This window comes from Suillus subalutaceus, assembly GCF_016647625.1.
Source record: "Suillus subalutaceus strain FC151 chromosome Unknown DFJ58scaffold_18, whole genome shotgun sequence".
NCBI classification, from domain to species: Eukaryota; Fungi; Basidiomycota; class Agaricomycetes; order Boletales; family Suillaceae; genus Suillus; species Suillus subalutaceus.
In genome coordinates, this window is record NW_024540267.1 from 469925 (window position 1) to 487942 (window position 18018).

Genomic DNA, 18018 nt, shown 5'->3' on the forward strand with positions numbered 1-18018 from the left:
CTGAAACTCACGAGTCCTCCATCGAGATCCCAGATATATTGGCCACCTCCCCCTCTAATCCCCTGAAACGAGCTGTATCTCCTGATGTCGAAGTTCAACCAATACCAGCACTGAAAAAATAGCGAACTGGCAGTACTACGAGTGTTCATTCCAGCCTCCCAGACTCACCTTCAGCAGCCTCAATAAGTTCTGAGATTCCCTGCATTGAATCTTGTGATCAAGAGAATGAGGTAAGTGCCATATTTTTCGTATATCGCTCTCGGTCAAGAAAGAGCTGCTTGTAGTTCCTGCGCCTGCTAAGAAGACTCATCAGCCAAGTGTAAAACCAATGCGTATTGGCACGAAAGTAATGCCTTGGTACGTCTTAGTTGATATCACGTACTAGTATTTTCTGATCTGTTTTCGTAGTAATCTGTGTGCGCTCGATTGGCAAGCAAATGGTCACCAGCGTGAACCGGTTAGTTCTAATCTTGTTCTCAAACCTCGGCCCAGACCTATTCCACAGCAACTTCCTCCGACTTCTATCGGTTCTCCGCCTTCTGAATCCCACTCTGCTATGATACCGCCCTCCAACGAGAACACACCAGTCTCCGTGCCAGAGGTCCAATCAAACACCGATGCAGTTTCACTAGCTGTGAAAGTGGAACTCGTTGGGACGACTCATACTGAACAAATGAAGACCGCGATCGTGGTCGGCGACTCGAAGCCTAATAGCATCAAGAAGCACCAGCTGAGCACCAAGCCAATGCGGGTGGTGAGCCCAAAGATCACTGCGCGGTAAGATATTCTATTATTACCAGACCAATCTAAACTGATTCTGTGATCCATATCAAACAGAAACCTGTGTGCTCTCGACTGGCAATCAAACGGTCATCAAAAGGAACCAGCGACCGTTTTCGCATCTTACTGGAATGGGCTATCTAAAGCCGACAAAGAGGTGCGTCTTCTTTTGTTATATTGATATCTATCTAATACCGTTTACTATTGTAGATATACAAGTGCAAGGCAGCTGTTCAGGTGAGTGCTACCCACTATATTCTATTTCATCGTACTACACTAATGGCCCTGTTCTATAGCTCAAATCAGCTGCCAGTGGAGTCAGTACTACTGGCGATGATGCGGGCGCGGACAAGGAGTAGTGGATGGCGGGATGGTGGGCGGGTGAGGCGCAGCAAGCAGCGATACTACACCGAATGATGGCGATACCACCCTAACCCAAGCGATACCCATAGATAGCCTCATTTGTTCGCATTAGTTCTATATCGATATGTTTTTCAAGCCAAATCGAGTGATAATGTGCATGTAAATGTCTATCTAAAGATCTAATGCCATCGAGAATCCTATCTAAATGTTAAAAACTCGTCTCGATCTCTATCTTTTTGCGTCTCGAAAAGTCACAATTTTGGGATATACCTCAAAATGGGTCGATAGAATTGATGTCCTGATTTTTTTTCTATGTCTATCGTTACATATCTACCTCTAACTTGTCGATTTTCACTGGGCTTGAAGCTTGAAGCTTGAAGGTTTTGAAGAAGCGCACGCACGTGAGTCATATTCAAATTGATATTGATCCATGCACTTCCCGCCATTCCTAATAAACGCATGAATGATTATATGCCAGTTGCAACTTGAGCTTGAGCGGAGCGCTGAAGCTCAAGGTGCAACTGGCACACCGAATGACCATAAGTAAAACATGAAGGTCATGCGACACATGTGCGAGATATCACAACCGCAGAAATTGAGGCGATAACAAATAATAAAACATATCAAAGTAGCTGTATATATCTTCTGGACATACAATGCTAGCTTTAGATATCGGATCATGCATGTTGTGCATGTACAATAGGCTGATTAAAACGTCGTCTTAGGGACGAAAAATGCCAATGAAAGAATCAAGTAATGTGTGGTCACACATTGGAGGTTTGGACATTTTACCTCTTGCAAAATTTCAATCAAAAGTAGATCTAGACCTAACCTGCAACACTCTAGATTGCATTTCGAATGTGATTTCACTAGTAGTAAAATGTCGAAACCCTCGCTGTGTCACTGGTCATGTTCAACGTTTAGGCCTTAGGCTTAGGTCCGCATTGCCACGTGCATGTAAGAGCCTGAGTCCTTGGAGGCCACATTTAGACCATCGTCCTGCACACTCAATTCAAATTCATCATATACAGAAGGAACGGCTATATTCCTTCTATATGGTCTTACTACAGGATCCGGCTACAATCAAGTCCCAAAAAATACGACCGTCATACCCCAGTGATAACCAGGCCATCATATGATGGGCCGAATGATTGATGATTCGTCATGTATCCTGACAACCTACTCCGAGAAGTGTCAGTAGACGACCGTCAGCCATCATCTAATCTCGGCGAAGCGTTCCCGGAGGACCGCTCGTGACCTAGTTTCGCAGAGACACGAGTGAGTACTATGTCATCTTTGTGCCGTTCTATCATGATGAGAAGATGGTTGTCGAATCATTGTAGCTGCAATCAGAACGCGGGAATCATCAAAACTACGCCGACAGGCAGGGGATTCGGATGTCTTAGCCCACTGTGTAAGCAGTTCCCAAGAGCTGGAGCTGACCTGCCGCCTACAGAATGATGAACCTTTGGTGTAAAGCCCTATGACATACCCAACATTTCATATAGAACCAAAATTTCTCCTTGCAGCCCAAGTCTTATCATCGGCGCCCAGTTCACGCAATCATCAACTTGTAAAGACATCAGGAATAGGCAATTTCTTCGCCTGTTCCCTCCGATGCATGCGCGGCTGTTGAGAGATGTGCATCATGCTTTAAGTGTCATCTGATCCATACGAGACATTGATAAAGCTGCCTTCACATGCTTTTTGAAACCGTATCTCTTGTAATCATGGATTCTGTCTTTATCACTGCTGGTTTTGCAGCTCTAGCGATCGTCTATGGGGTGTACCGTCGATACTCTCATATCTCTTTGGCAGACGTTCCTGGCCCAGAGTCTGCATCGTTTATCATGGGTATGTCTATGATCTATTGCCGGATCCCTCCGCTGCTGATATGACCACCAGGGAATCTGAAAGAACTCTACCAAGGTCAGGCAGCGGATGCTGACTTCAAGTGGCAAGCTCAGTATGGGAATATCGTTCGGTTCAAGGCCTCTTTTGGCGTATGCAATGAAATCCACGCTTGCGGTATACATTTTCTGATCCTCCGCCGACTCATAGGAAGACCAATTGATGATTTCGGACCCGGCCGCCCTGCAATACATATTTGCAAAGTCAGGCTATCAGTTTCCCAAACCGCCTGATCGCCGAGTCCTCTCCCAGCTGATCAACGGAAAGGGGATTATCTGGGCGGAGGGTAGGTCTTTAGCCACCAAATCAAAACGTGGAATCTGTAGTTAACTTTCGAAGGTGACGATCACAAACGACACAGGAGAATAATGCTCCCTGGATTCGGTGGACCGGAGTCCAAAGCCTTCTTATTATTATTCAAGAACTGCGCCGAGTCTGTGGGCATCGAAGTCACTGAATACTCTCAACTCCCGTCAATAACGTAAATTCTCACAGATGAGCAACAAATGGACGGAAATCATCAATAACTCTGAGGAGGGGTCAGTGGTGTTAAATATTCCTGCCTGGCTGTCCCGCGCAACCTTGGATGCTATCGGCGAAGGTATATGCTATCTAGGTTACACAAGCACCTTTTTCTCATCTCCTTTTCAGCTGCTTTTGATGTCCGCTTCAGCTCCATTGACAATAATGAAAGCGCCCTTGCGCGCTCATACAGGAATGGAATGTCAGTCTTGATTTTTGCCAAGCATGTGGCTTTCCCTTAACCGATCTGAGTTGAATGTGACTTCGTTGCAATAGGTTTGACACATTTGGATCCCCGTCGGATGGGCAGGTACTCTTTCAGGGGATTTCAAAGTATATCCCACGTCGAATTCTCGAATACTTCGTAGAGAAGGGCCAAAACCCACGTATCGTGCGCATGCGTGAGACAGGTTACTTGGCGACATCTGTTGCAAAGCAGTTGGTGAAAGACAAGGCAGAGATGATATTGGGGGGCAAAGGCAGTCGAGATGTCTTTAGCTTACTTGGTGGGTCGTCGTTCTCAACAGCCTCATTCAGATCTAGGCCATCTAATTATAGCACAGTCAAAGCCAATATGGATACAGATGCAAAGGCGAAGTTAACGGAGGAAGAGTTGTTTGCTCAGATGCGGTGGGTCCGTTCCGTTTGTTGTGATTGCACAACTTTCCGATCACAGATTGTTACAATTACACAGTACTATCCTCCACGCAGGTCATGAGACGACCTCGAACACTATCAGTTGGGCGCTTCTCGAGCTAGCCAGGCACCCTAAGATCCAATCCCGTCTCCGGGAAGAGATATGGGAAACGGAAGCGGCTGTGCACGCACGCGGGGATGTCAACTTCACAATCGCTGATTTTGACGCTATGCCATATACTACTGCTGTGATGAAAGTGCGTAACGTGCTAACAATATTTGGGCTGTGGTAATATTGCGCTTGTTATTGTAGGAAGTTTTGAGATTTTGTCCTGTCTCATATCATGCAAACCGATGCGCCAGCCAAGATGACGTCCTTCCGTTGTCACAGCCAATCACCACACGATCTGGGCACGTCATCCGTGAGCTACCAGTTCCGAAGGGTACCCGAATTGTTGCATCAATTGCAGCGTACAATCGGTATGAGGATTCACATAACGCCAACATACTTTCTTCTGACGGTGCGCTCGTATCGGTTAGAAACAAGGAGCTCTGGGGCGAGGACGCGCACGTGTTCAATCCGGATAGATGGCTTAATGGCACAGCCAAAGAGAAGAAGGTGACGTCAATAGGAGTGTACTCCAATCTGTAAGCTTTTGTCTCTATCTTACAACACGTATGAAGCCCAATTTTTTTCTAGAATGACATTCCTCGGAGGAGTGAGGTCGTGTATCGGATGGCGCTTCGCGTGAGTGTCAACGGCTTGTGTGGCAACGGTGGAGTGAATCTAATATGAATGTTCACTCAGGGTGATCGAAATTCAAGCCTTTCTTACGGAGATAGTTGGAAATTTTGAGTTCGCTCCAACCGATAAAACCGAACTTATTCGGCGGGAAGCTTGCTTGTTGATGGTTCCAACAGTAGAAGGTGAAGTTGAGAATGGTGTTCAACTGCCGTTGAGGGTTTCACTGGCACCACGCACTGGTAAGGGATATTAAGCGTCGCTCCTTTTGCTTCCTGTGCCGAAGGCAGTGAGCACAACGGGTGTTGGACTAGTAACTATCTCGGTGCCCAACGGTCACAGAATATTCGAAGATTAAAGCCATGCGTCATTGCCCAAGTTGGGCTTTACCTGATTCCTCTTGGCTCCTCAAGTTGCGAGTGTGCGGGACTCCGTTGATCGAAGTTATCAGACACAAGGACTCCCCTTCAGTCGGCTCTACGACAATATGATATTGTGTTTACAGTAGCAACTCAGGAAATACTATATCAGCGTCGTCTCTGCAAATAGATAGTGCCAGTGTCTCTTCGCGTTCTCACGTTCGACAACACCGTGCACAATCGACCATGAGCGAAGGGATCGGTCCAGAGGTCGAGCACGGTTTGCGTTAGCGTCAAACCTTGACATCCATTTAATGTAGCTGCATATGCAGGTCGCAGAGGAAACTGTCTTTGGTTCACTGTCCATGGCGAACGGTTTGTGTGGAATGCGGGGGATGCAGTGGCTTTCAAATGTATTGAGAAGTTAGAGATTGGTTGAGGAAGCGACGATGCAGCACGACAACGTGCACACGCGCGTTTATGACCAATTTCTACCGAGAGGTTACATACTCCAGGATGGGTTAACATTGCAAGATAGTTGAGTGCGTATTCTAGTACGTTCAATCAAGTCTACTCAGCTTCTTTCAGGCTGTCTGAACTAAAATAAGATCCTACATGGCTTCGTCAGTGAAATGTGTGATTGATATCACTTGCGATACTTACAAAATTCGCCTGGCAAGTTGTCTAGAATTTTGTCACTGAAAATCCATCAACATAGACGTTGAGAGGGGAAAGGAATGCGCGATCAGGACAGCTTTCAGTGTCTTCGAAAATTGCTGGGAAGAGGACGTCAATGGTGTCGTCGAAGTTTGTGGTCCAACAACGCCGTGAAATGAAGCAGAGGTCCCCATAGTCACTACTGAGCAAAGAGCCGTGAAAAAACAGAACATGAACGTTAAGAGGAGACCATCAACAAAAGTGTCACTGGCGTGTAAGGCCGGTTACCGCCTTGTATGGCTTACAAACCCCGACAGAATTGTAGAAGGTATGCAAGGGCTTGTATCACGTATGCAAGTACTAACAGAGATTTGTGAAATGTAAAGTTCGTACATGAATTGTGTTAAATGTAAAGCTCGTACATGAAATGTGACAAATGTAAAGCTGGTACACGAAATGCGTGAAGATTGTACAGTTGTTACAAGTCTTGTGAGTCGATGCAGAATATTGTAGCATGCGTGCAAGCAGTAGCAGAAATCTCTCAAATGTAAAGAATGTGCACGACATGTGTTGAATGTAAAAGCTCGTATATGAAATATGTTGAATGCAAGCTGATACACGAAATGCGCCAAGATTGTAATGTGCGTGCATTGTAGTACGTGCAAGCAGGAGCAGAGATGTGTCCAATGTAAAGTGTGTGCATGACATGTGTTGAATGTAAAGTTTGTAGTCCTGCGGGGCAGTGCAGGCAACATTGAGTATAGTACAGGTGTAGAGACTCACATTTCTGTGGGCTCATATGGGCTCATTTTACGAATTCTAACAACTGGCCTTCATGGCACAACTCGCACCATCATCCATATGACTTCCACCAAGTCTTCAGTTGACTCTGCATATCACTATGCAGCTTTCCCGCGAAACGCGCCATAGGCGCGACACTTTCCTGCACAACACGCAGTATTCCTGCATGCGCGCCTTGCGCGCTTTCTCGCACTTAAGCGCACTGCGTCGCGCATCATCCAGGAGTATCCATCCATCGTCCAACCAGTCCCTCAGTATGTCCCTTTTCGTTATCTGACCATATTTAGCATATTACACTTCCTATTTCGTTATGGACCCTTACTTTACATCACTTTACCTCACTTACATACTTAGAGCACTCCCTATTCAGCTCCGAGCCCTGGGAGAGCGCTTAGGTAGAACTTACATACTCTCATGTTCGTTTTACACCGAACTTTACCACCAGCTTCCTACCACTCAGTATCTATCACCAGTTAGTTCCATGCAATGCATGTGTCCATCATTGTTTTGAGGCCCTAGCATCAGTCTATAGCTAGTGGCACCATCAGTATCCGTCTTCTACACTTGTGCACCACTTGCACTACCTTCCCGCGCTTCGCGCATTTTCGCACTTCGCTTTCCCGCGCGCGCTTTCTCGCGCTTTCACCGCCATTCACCAGGGTTGTTTAGCATCATTCCGTGGATCCTTGCTTTCCTTGCTTCCCCTTTAGGGTTGAACGTTCTTGCATTCTGCGAGTATAGCAGCTAGGCAGAGCTGAGACTCACTTATACTGGCTGAGCACTTTTCTTATATGTGCCTGCCAGGTTGTGATACCCACAGCGGGCACTTTACCCCGACTTTTCCGTTCTTTTCTTGTAAAATGCGGCGCGCAGTGCGGCAAAAAATTGCATTTCTGGTTCCCTTCCCTCAAAATTTTGCTTTAACTGTAGCCTTACATTCTCACTACTGTTTCTGCTACTCTTAATGTTCCTAGAGGTGTGTAGTTCTTATCCTTTCGTTAAATGTTGCAACGCACCTCACACTCAGACCAGGGGCTGCCCTAACGAGGCAGTGTGACCGTTTGTCACAATCACATTGCTCTTTGTCCCGCACTAGCACTAGATCTAGCCGGACGGTTTGTTCAACGCCAACGGCCCTCGACACCACCCCATACAACTCAGTTCTATCGCGGTCTTGTGTGCCTTCTCTGGCAAAGGCTCCACCCTCACCAAGCCAGACCTCAGGCCTAGCGCCAAGTTCAGTTTTACATGATTCAGGAAGGATTCCGACGCTCGCTACTACTTCAGCAACATGGCTAAGTACATGATCTCTTTCGTCAATTATACATGTCCCCCGATACGTCCTTACAGGGTCTCCTTGCCTTGGTCGCTTCGCACCTTGAAACATTGTCGGCTGCGCTGCAGCGCACAGTCCATAGCTGCATATAATGTCAATGCCGCCCTGATGTAGGTTCATTTCTGCTTTGTTGTGCATTCTGAAGTTGAGTGCGTATGCTCTTAGAACATGATCATTTGCTGCAATATGGAGAATTTCAATCCTCTCAGTACACACTGGCAATTCGATTGGTGTTGCACCATCTCAAACTCTTCCGGACGACGAATACCACATGCTTCGCAGCACTGCTATCAATGTCATCAGGCATCTCGGTGAAGATGAGGAATCGTGAGTGGGTCTATACTGAAAAATATAAGATAAGTCACCTGCAGTAGTCCTCGAACGCGAGTAGAAGTCGGCCCAAGAGGATCTTTACTGAGTCTTTTCCTTGAGTAAATGCGAGGGGATGCGCTGAACGAGTCAGCAAGGGAATCTGCGCAAAGCGCGGGTGCGAGACGCCTTGTAAACGCGAAACGCGTGTTAACGCGATGAAAGGCGAAAGCGCGACGTAGGCGGAACCGCGAGGTGGAACAAGCGCGCTATAGGCGCGCTATAGGGGGCAGTGAAGAGGCGGAAGTAGCGCGAAGGTCTCTCAAGATTTTCTCAAGAGAGCTTGTTGCAAAGGAATAGAGAGTCGCGCAGTGGTTGTGTTGCAAATGAATAGAAATTGATTCACAGTATACACTGATGCAGGATGATGGGATGTAGTGAGTAACTAAGTAAGTGAAAAATCTATCAGAGTCCCCATGTCTAAGGTAAATGTTCCCAGGCGCTGAGCCGAAGCGGAAGCGAAGCGAAAAAGAGTTGTTGTGTTGTAGAATAAGGAAATATGTGTAAACAGACGAGGTATATAGCTAAAGTCAGTTGAAAAGATAAAGGGAGACGCACCAGCGGATCATAGAGGGACAGTACAGGACGTGCGGAGGACAGGCAACTTGGAAAAGCGAACGCGAAGGTAAAGCGCGAAAGCGCGTGCAAAGGCGCCGTAGTAATGCGAAAGGCGCTATAGAGGCGCGCTATAGGCGCCAGATGCGCGGATGCGCGGATTAGGCGGAAGCGTTTAGCGTGTTTAAGTTGCCTTGTCGTATATAGCGCGCGTTAGTGGGGACGAAGTGGAAATACGGCCTTTGTGAGGCTACTCGCAATGGAGTCTCTACATCGGTGTTGTTGGCGAGTGTAACATTCAGTATGCACTTAACCCCAATTCCAAGGAATACTGTGTCATTGAGGTTAATGCTCGGTACGTTTATTGTTCTTTTCATATTTTTCTATACCTAACATGACTTCTTTCAGTTCAAGTCGCTCAAGTGCCCTGACGTCTAAAGCTACTGGTTATCCACTTGCCTACACTGCTGCTAAAATTGCCCTTGGGCATACCCTTCCAGAACTGCCCAACGCGGTGACTAAGACGACTACAGCTTACTTCGAGCCTTCTCTCGATTACATTGTCACTAAGATACCTAAGTGGGATCTCGCAAAGTTTTCATTGCAGGTCAACCGCAAAGTTGGGTCCTCAATGAAGAGTGTTGGGGAGGTCATGGCTATTGGTTGCACATTTGAAGGCTACCTGTGCTGATAAAGGCGAGTACATCGGTTCCACCTCACCCAGTTGTTGACATTTTCGCCATCAGCCAGCTTGACTGCTCTGCATCACGCTGCAGTTCTTTGTCCCCCTACTCTGGTCTCCCATTTGATCTGCCACGGCGTGATGACATATATTATGCTCTCGAATTATTTCAATATGTTCAGTAGATTTGTGGCAGCTAGTGGTAATTTTTCCTCACGGAACTCATAAGACGCCATACTGAATATCTGATGTTTTCCAGGCCCTGCCTTTGATCACAAGATCAAGCGCTCTGCTGTTCGTGAAGGCTTGAACCTCATTTCCATTGTGCTTTGTATGGTCATGGCTGGTACAGGGGAAATCACCTACTTACGATGCCTGAGATATGCATATGGCATGTATCACCAAGCATTTTGATATGGTGTCCATGTCGCAACTCACCTGTCGCTTGGCTTGTTATTCGTCGGGGCTGGTTGGTATACCCTCAGAACTTCGAATGCCACAATTGCTTGCATGATTGTCGCCTTTTTCCCTCGTTTCCACCATGTATCACCAGATAACAAGAGCTATCTTCAGGCTCTTCGCCACCTCTGGGTTCTTGCAGTTGAACCTAGATGCCTTATGGCACGGTGTAGAGACTCGATCCTGAGTAGCCTCACAATGGCATATATTGCAACATAGGTCGAGTCTACAGTAATATGCATGCAACGCGACACTTGCGCGATAAACGCGACGTTCGCGCGATAGCACGCGACATAGGCGACACTTCCGCGACATAGGCGACACTTGCGCGACTTGCACGCGCTTTAGGCGAATTTTCCCGCGCCTAAGCGCTATAGGGCGCCTGACTTCCCACTGTGTTTTCCCATGTCCAACCAAGTTCCCAGGTATGCATTTCTCCATTTATCATTTATTTCAACATCGTACCATGTTTATTTTCACTTGGTACACATTTTTCATTACACATTTTTTACTTTACACAACACACATTACCACGGACCACCATCATCATAGACAGTCACCATCTCCGAGTTTTTATTATGTTTTGAATAAATCATCGCAAGCCCTAGTAGCAGTTAGCTCTAGTGGCCATATCCGCATCAGTTGTCTTATCAGCGTCTCAGTACACGTCTTAACATCTCACTATCGCTCGCATACCGCTTTCACCCAGTTCCGCTTTTGGACGTGCGACTATCCCGCGCTTCGCGCGCCTATAGCACCTTTGTTCCCGCGCTTTCGCCTTATCACGCGCTTTGCGCATTCCCCCTAGAGTTGACCAGTGGATATTTGCTTTCTCCGCTTCCCCTAAGGGACGAACATATCGCACTCATATTTTCCTCCCTTCAACAATTATATCAGCTGCACCCTCAGCTGAGTTGAAGATCCTTCAACGGGATGTTAATACCAGAGAAGCAGTCTATCTCCCAGTCAAAATCACCACGAAAGAAGGTGCTGAAAAGGGTGCAACGCAGCTGATATCGCCTACGCTGATACCGGATTTCAACAAACTTTTGTCCATTAGAATCGATACACCCCGCTATTGGCCTTTCTTTGTGGACCTTGAACACATAGCACAGCATAGGAGAAGCCTGTTAAAACACCAAACATTATACGTCAAGCGACGCACGGCTTTCTTGAACTATATGGAGGATCCCGCAATTGACCGACACGAAGGTGCACCCCGCAAGCGACCTGACTCATATCATCTCATCTTTCTCCAACGCAAAACCCATGGATATGTGACTCTTTGCCATCGCTTATGCGATGTACAACAAGAATTACAGTGTTGACCAGCTGCATGACTTGACCAAGATCGACAAGGTAAGGAGTTTGTTCGCGCCCGAGTGTCATTGTATTCACATCCGTCCCTAGTGGTACCTCTACACAATAGACAATATCGTTCAAACAAGCAGGGCTACTAAGACAGTTGGCTCTGGTTCAGATCGTGTGTGCTCTTTATGTCTTCAATTACACTGTACTCACGAGTAAATTTGTCGCAGCTGACTCAAGTAAATGTCACTACTCCCTCGAATGCATCAACCCAGCAGCTTGGCCAGTGTGTGATATATCTGGACGACACGCATACCAGAGGAACAGATGTCAAACTTCCTTCTGGCTTCTGAGCTGCTGTTACGCTTGGTCCGAAGGTCACGAAAGACCGCCTGATGCAAGGTTCGTGATTACAGAGTTCATGCTTATCAGTTTCGACAATGATCAATAACACAGGATGCATGCGAATACGGAAGCTGGGCTATGGACACTCAGCGTTAAACAAAAGGGATGAGTCTTTAGTTTAGTTCCTTGGCAATATAACTATTCCTCCTCCTCTTTGACGCTATCTTCTTTGACACTGTCTTCTTTGACACTGTCATCCTCGACATCGTCCTCCTCTGTCCTGCTTAAGATCTCAGCAACAGCATGCTCCTCGGCTAAAGGCAAAAGGTACCCGCTCACAGTATGATGGTCATCTGGTGCGGGGACGCCGGTTCCTTGCAGACGTGTTCGAGCAGAAGAAGACTTCTCAGACAGTGGATGGCACTCACACACAGGCTGATGGCGAACTCGTTGATATTGATGCCTATAGCCATGCATTCGACGACATCCCCAACCAATACTCTGCACCTGCACTCGAGCTCTTCCTGGTCCAGAAGGGATTGACGGAGGGGCGTAGTCTCAGCACAACATGGGGCATGTTCTCGGCTTTCAATGATCTGTGGAAGAATGCGTGAGTGGTTTCACGCTTCAGTGTTCAACATGGTGACACAATCCGACAACCATACAGCCAAGGGGAGACCTACCGAGAGCCCTACCACTTCAACCCAGCAACTGGCATAGTTTCCTGGAAACCCGGCACAGTCCGCAGCGGTGCAAGACATGATGGAAGTTCTGAAGAATAACGAGGGAGCAGAAGGTGGCTGTAGGAACCATGCATCTGCCATGACGATCGAGGATATGCGGAAGATTATGGCATGGTCCTACAAGCAGTGCCCGGATGAGCTGATCAGTCTCATCTACTCCCAAGTTCAAAGTGGGTTGCCCCTTGATATGGATGAGGTGATTTCAGCCCAGAAGCACCTTGTGATCCGTGCGTTCACAACCACAGGCTTTATGATTTGGACACAGTGCGTCTGTCAGTACAAAAGTGCAAAGACTGATTATATTGGCCACCCAATCCCTCACAGGAATTTTGAGCTTACAAAAATCAGATGTAAAGACGTGGTTTGGAACTGCCAGGGACTCCCACCATACAACATCCCTTACGACTTAGTGAGCCTGCTCAATCGCAAAGGCTGGCAGCGAAAAGGCGAGACTGATGGTGCCTTAGAAGGTAGTACAATGACCTTCATGTTCCTGAATACTGACATGAACTGTGATATCGTTGTAGAACGGCTGCTAGGCTGTTCTCTAGTACTGTCTTTGAAGAATGTCAGCTGGAGCATTGTGGCTGTAGTGCTGTGCTTTGGCAATGGTTAATATTCCTCGATGCTGGCCATGCAATCAATGATGAGTACGAACCAGTACTGTTTTTGATGCTTTGAAAGGTGCAGGATGATGGTAGGCCCCTTACTATATGTTCGGACTCCTATAATTCACATGAGGTACATGACACAGCATCTGCACGTCTGTTGTATTGCACTCTCATTTGTGACATTTCATTATTCATCGCACTTCACTAATTGTATTTTTATTATGGGTCGGGGAGCTACGAAGAAAATATCTGCCGCAGCAGTAAAGAAAGGGAAGTCGACTACTGCATCAGCGTCGGCTCTCGCTACCATTTGGTGGTGGGGTGCATGGGCCTGAAGGTGAAAGCGTGAGTGGCTCATTGTGCAGCGCAAAGTTGGTTTGACCAACATCTTCGGCAGGTCGATACACTAATACGGTACCTTCTGGATGAGCTCACTCGGTACGAAAAGAACCACAGGGATGCATTGTGCCCCATTCCTCGGGAGGGCGACAAGATTTTCAATGGCAACCATATCATAACTGCACCTGTGACGGCGGCGGAAACACGGGAACTGAAGATGTCATTTGATCGCGAGCTGACCCGGCTGTCTGGCAAAGTCGAGGAGGTCCTGGACAAACTGACCCTTACCCCACCGGTATCCTCATCCTCCTCGCCATCACCTCCGCCATCACAATTTCCTCAGCTCTCGATCTCGACTCCCATCCCTTCCCTGCCATCTCCATTGCTGTCTCCACCACCTGCACAGCCCCTACAGCAGACACCATCTCATGAAGCATCGCACGAGCCCCTCTCGGGGAGTTATACAACATCATCGGCAACACACAATGTGTTGGCCGTGAACTCGCAACTGTCTCCTGCACCCCTGTCATCTGCCGCCATACAGATACGCCAGGCACATCAGCACAGCACCCACCAGCACACCACAGCAACAAAAAAAAACGCTCCCATTCCTGGCATTGGAATTCCGGATCTTCCACGTGGGCTAGAGGCATGGCGTGCTGCTGTGAAGCAGTGGGAAGACCCTGCAGCTTCTATTGGAGGTAAGGCCCTCAAGGATTGGCCGGAGGAGTGGTATACTGGTCCCATGTGCACGATAACTGGCGTGAAGCGGAACATCTGCAAGGTGATCGCCACAGAGTTCTACCAGTGCGTCTCCTTCCCATGCTGCTGCTGTGGCTCTGAGAGTGATGCTTGACCGGTTGTGGTTCCAATCACATTGCTCCTTTGAACAGGCTGCATGGGGATGATAGAGTGTTTCTGGAGGAGTACCCTGAAGCAAACCGTGGTGCCAAGCCACTTTTCGACGCAATCCAGCATAAACATGAGGGACGCGGGGAAATCACTGGACGAGCGAGTAAGAATGGCCGGCCAGAAGTCAGAGCATCCACCTCACGCTGAGAATCACACTGCATCATGCCCTCAAAACGCACCACATTAACTCAGTCTTCCTAGTAGTAATCGCCCCATCCCACACACATGCACATGCATTTGTAGCACAATCATCAAGACTCACGGACAACGGACATTCCACACACTAGTCTCTTTTTCAAGTCATATCCATTGCTGTCCTTCCTCGTAGATTTGTTTGCTTGTTTGCTGTCGTAGATCACACGCTGGGTGGGACTCAAATTCGATTTGATTGCAAAGCGACGCAGATGTTCGTAGATTCACGCGCTGGGTTGGGACTTGAATTCGATTTGATTGCAAAGCGACGCAGAACAGAATGAAACACACCGACAAAAGTGAGTGATGGCAGCGTACGAAGACACCGACGAGAAAGCTCTGCGAAAGGGAATCCGGCGGAACCCGAAGGTCACGTGGACGCATCACGTGACTGTAAAATCCTCGACATAAGTGTACACTTTTCTATTGCATTTGGTAGGTTTTGTGTAATAGGTAGTGTATGAAATATATGCCCGATATGAACAGGTCGGCCGAGTGGGCAGTGGTACTGATATATACAGATGGGCCAACACCCCTATGTCAGTGTGTATGTGATACCAACAGTGGGCCCATAGTGTGGTATTGTTAAGACCATACTCAAGTAGTATCGGATCCGAAGGGCTTTGGCCTCAGCTCGTGCGCTGTGCCCCTTTCCCGAGTCTTGCCCCTTATTTCAGAGTGCTAGAGTATCACGTCTAGTGAGACGGATAAGTATTGTAACGGATCCGTTAAGGCTTCCGGATATCGAACATATAGAGTAACGGCTAATCCGGATCGGATCCGAACTAGAAACTAACAGGTGAAGACTGTCCGAAGACAGAGACGGATATATAGACTATAGGAATCAATCCTAAGTCTCGGAGTAGACAAGAGTATCGTACTTCGAGTCCGGACAGATAACGGAGGGACTTAGAGTCCTGACAGAATGAGTGCAATCTAAGATGATATTCGAACTGATCTACTACAGCGCATGTACAAGGGTTTATATACTATGGATAACTAACGGAATGATCAATAAGCAAGGACGTGAGGCTATGTATGAAGTATAAGCAAAGTATGTGTACAGCATATCGGTAAGTCGGATGGATAATGAATCATAACCGGGAATGAAGTATAAGCTAAAGCGGATCAGTAAGCATAACGGAAGTAAAGGATAACCGGTATACCGGTGTACAGGAATGCTGAAAGGAGATGAACGATAGTTAGAGTTATATAAACAGGACATGAAATAAGGATTAGATCGGATCTGTGGACCGGACAACGGATTTGTCCATCGGATCTGGATCGGATCTGTACCCGGGAATATGGTACATATATGACAGGTATAGTAGATAAGTATACACTTTCCCATTGCATTTGGTAGGTATTGTGTGGTAGGTAGTGTATGAAATATGTGCCCGATATGAACAGGTCGGCCGAGTGGGCAGTGGTACCGATATATACAAATGGGCTGACACCCAAAGCATATAGATGTGTCATGGACACTGCTCTGTCAATGGATCGGTCTTACAAATATACTTGCCCATGATAGACTCGGGAAGTCGGTCAATCAGTCGGTCAAATATGTGAATATTGGGTCTGTCCCCTGAGTCACTTGTGTAAAATATACTTGTCAAGACTACGTCGGTCAAGTATGAGGTGGTCGGTCAATAGCTTGGTCATATGTATGTGATGTATGAGAGACGTGGTCGGTGGTAATGGAATGGCTTACAGAATATACTGGCCCCATGATAGATGAGGTGGTCAGTCGGTCGGTCGGTCAAAACATGTCAGGTCAAATATGATGTATCATGGACTAGCTTACAACATATACCTCTGTGAAGATAGACAGGGTGATCGGTCAATAGCTCGGTCAATAGCTCGGTCGTCAATAGCTCGGTCAATAGCTCGGTCAATAGCTTGGTCATATGTGATGTACGAGAGACATGGTCGGTGGTAATGGAATAGCTTACAGAATATACTAGCCTCATGATAGATGAGGGGGTTGGTCGTTCAGTTGGTTGGTCGGTCAAAACATGTCGGGTCAAATATGATGCATCATGTACTAGCTTACAACATGACGATAGACAGGATAGTCGGTCAATAGCTCGGTCATATGCAATGTAAGAGACACGGTCGGTCAAATATATGGTCGGTCAAATACAATCTATTACCAAAGCGCAATTGCTACTTGGAATCACACAATCAATCACATTCAATCCAGGCCAAATCAATTTCATTCAATTCATGTAGACAACAGTATCTAACTAACTGATGTGTGCTACATAAGGGTATATTTGCATCAAGGGAGGGAGGAAGTAGTAGAAGCAGGGCATGAAACACTCAAATCACATTGGATGGGGGGAGCAGATGAAGGACCGGCCTGCACCGACTCAGATGATGGTTGCCCACTGGTGAATGTCCTGCCTTGCACATCAGGGTGACCGAATGGGTGAGATGCTGAGGGTTGACCAATGGCGACAGAATCAGCATTGGGAGCAACCGAAGGGCCGAACACACCAGTCAAGTATCTGATGCCCATGTCTGTGGCCGTGGAAGCACCGGTCGAGCCAATCACTGGTGGTGGGAAGGATGTGTTCAGGACCGAGCGTTCCTGCCTCATTTTCTCCACCATGTTGGCAAGACCATTTACCACATCCACCGTGGCATTGAAGCTCAGTTGGACATCGGAAAACTCGGCCCGCATAGAGGAGATGCGGGAGTCGAAGTCGTGCTCCATCGCATCCACCCTAGCGAGGGTGTTGTGGTCGGCCATTTCCATGGCAGCAACTCTAGCTGCCAGAGAGACCACACAATCATGGATAGTCGGTTCGGCCAACGAGGTGGTGGGTTTGGCCGCAGGAGCAGGTGGTGGTGGTGGTGGTGGTAGGATGGGAGTGTCGTCAGTGACCTCCTGCCAATGGTCAGCAGGAAAGTCTTTTGCCGACGCCATGGCTGCCGGCCGATTGACTGGTCTCACTTGGCGTCACCGCAGCAGACATCAGTCTTCTGCTTGGTATCGGCCGCATGAGACATGGCGACGTCTTCATCAGCCTCAAACAGCGACATCTAAAATCGAGGTCAATATTGTTTACCTTAACAAAAAAAACAGGTGACTCACCCTCATCATCCATGGTGTCCTCAGATTCTACCACAGGTGGTGGTAGACATGCACAGGAGGCCGCCCTTGTTGCCCTGGGCTGCGGTCTGGATGTGGAGGCGAGTGGGGCCTTTGACCGAGGACATGATGACCACACTGGCTCGGCCATTTGTGGAAGCTTGTTAGGTACCGGTCGGTCACACTTCACCTTCATCTCATAGCACCTGGCACAGGACTTGGTGATTTGGCCCTTGCGACCGAGGGCAGTGAGACATTCAAACTGGGCAGAACACCTCTTACAGGGTGGATCCTAATTA

The 18018-nt window shown here is 47.6% G+C and overlaps 6 protein-coding genes across 6 annotated transcripts; 4 read left to right on the forward strand and 2 right to left on the reverse strand.

Annotated features, from left to right (window-relative positions):
• Positions 1-235: 235 nt before the first annotated feature.
• DFJ58DRAFT_155248 (uncharacterized protein) lies at positions 236-1284 on the forward strand. Its single transcript, XM_041378922.1, has 4 exons — positions 236-357; positions 409-777; positions 838-937; positions 991-1284. Exons 1-4 carry the CDS (start codon positions 329-331, stop codon positions 1195-1197), a joined length of 705 nt encoding a protein of 234 aa, XP_041247674.1. The 5' UTR covers positions 236-328; the 3' UTR covers positions 1198-1284.
• A 1464-nt stretch (positions 1285-2748) lies between these two features.
• On the forward strand, positions 2749-5230 carry DFJ58DRAFT_679849 (cytochrome P450). The gene is made up of 13 exons (XM_041383190.1): positions 2749-2997; positions 3049-3146; positions 3205-3340; positions 3394-3491; positions 3550-3655; positions 3706-3778; positions 3853-4082; positions 4140-4206; positions 4271-4469; positions 4526-4692; positions 4753-4860; positions 4913-4960; positions 5021-5230. The coding sequence occupies exons 1-13, from the start codon at positions 2844-2846 to the stop codon at positions 5208-5210; spliced, it is 1674 nt and encodes a 557-aa protein (XP_041247675.1). The 5' UTR covers positions 2749-2843; the 3' UTR covers positions 5211-5230.
• Positions 5231-5514: 284 nt separating this feature from the next.
• Positions 5515-5700, reverse strand: DFJ58DRAFT_639209 (uncharacterized protein; the record flags this gene model as incomplete). Its single annotated transcript, XM_041381323.1, has 1 exon — positions 5515-5700. A coding segment is annotated over one exon (186 nt), but the record flags the coding sequence as incomplete, so codon positions are not given.
• A 2678-nt stretch (positions 5701-8378) lies between these two features.
• Positions 8379-9722, forward strand: DFJ58DRAFT_863763 (uncharacterized protein; the record flags this gene model as incomplete). Its single annotated transcript, XM_041394111.1, has 4 exons — positions 8379-8434; positions 8840-8853; positions 9281-9386; positions 9440-9722. The coding sequence occupies 4 exons, from the start codon at positions 8379-8381 to the stop codon at positions 9720-9722; spliced, it is 459 nt and encodes a 152-aa protein (XP_041247677.1).
• Positions 9723-11438: 1716 nt separating this feature from the next.
• On the forward strand, positions 11439-14617 carry DFJ58DRAFT_863766 (uncharacterized protein). Its single transcript, XM_041394112.1, has 13 exons — positions 11439-11531; positions 11583-11655; positions 11711-11766; positions 11858-11882; positions 11937-12001; positions 12122-12435; positions 12493-12565; positions 12603-12832; positions 12893-13038; positions 13096-13136; positions 13471-13524; positions 13577-14325; positions 14412-14617. The coding sequence occupies exons 1-13, from the start codon at positions 11475-11477 to the stop codon at positions 14575-14577; spliced, it is 2049 nt and encodes a 682-aa protein (XP_041247678.1). The 5' UTR covers positions 11439-11474; the 3' UTR covers positions 14578-14617.
• Positions 14618-16903: 2286 nt separating this feature from the next.
• DFJ58DRAFT_724324 (uncharacterized protein) lies at positions 16904-17728 on the reverse strand (the record flags this gene model as incomplete). The annotated part of the gene is made up of 3 exons (XM_041385099.1): positions 16904-17515; positions 17602-17670; positions 17723-17728. The coding sequence occupies 3 exons, from the start codon at positions 17726-17728 to the stop codon at positions 16904-16906; spliced, it is 687 nt and encodes a 228-aa protein (XP_041247679.1).
• Between the last annotated feature and the right edge of the window lie 290 nt (positions 17729-18018).

Bases quoted from the DNA above. Each gene is read 5' to 3' on its own strand.
- DFJ58DRAFT_863766 (XM_041394112.1), top strand. From the start codon at position 11,475: ATGTACAACAAGAATTACAGTGTTGACCAGCTGCATGACTTGACCAAG. The intron at 11,767-11,857 runs GTGTGTGATATA...CTTGGTCCGAAG, and splicing joins TCAACCCAGCAGCTTGGCCA to GTCACGAAAGACCGCCTGAT. The intron at 12,002-12,121 runs GTTTAGTTCCTT...TTAAGATCTCAG, and splicing joins ACAAAAGGGATGAGTCTTTA to CAACAGCATGCTCCTCGGCT.
- DFJ58DRAFT_155248 (XM_041378922.1), top strand. From the start codon at position 329: ATGCGTATTGGCACGAAAGTAATGCCTTG. The intron at 358-408 runs GTACGTCTTAGT...CTGTTTTCGTAG, and splicing joins GGCACGAAAGTAATGCCTTG to TAATCTGTGTGCGCTCGATT. The intron at 778-837 runs GTAAGATATTCT...CATATCAAACAG, and splicing joins AGCCCAAAGATCACTGCGCG to AAACCTGTGTGCTCTCGACT.
- DFJ58DRAFT_679849 (XM_041383190.1), top strand. From the start codon at position 2,844: ATGCTTTTTGAAACCGTATCTCTTGTAATCATGGATTCTGTCTTTATC. The intron at 2,998-3,048 runs GTATGTCTATGA...TATGACCACCAG, and splicing joins GTCTGCATCGTTTATCATGG to GGAATCTGAAAGAACTCTAC. The intron at 3,492-3,549 runs GTGGGCATCGAA...AAATTCTCACAG, and splicing joins TCAAGAACTGCGCCGAGTCT to ATGAGCAACAAATGGACGGA.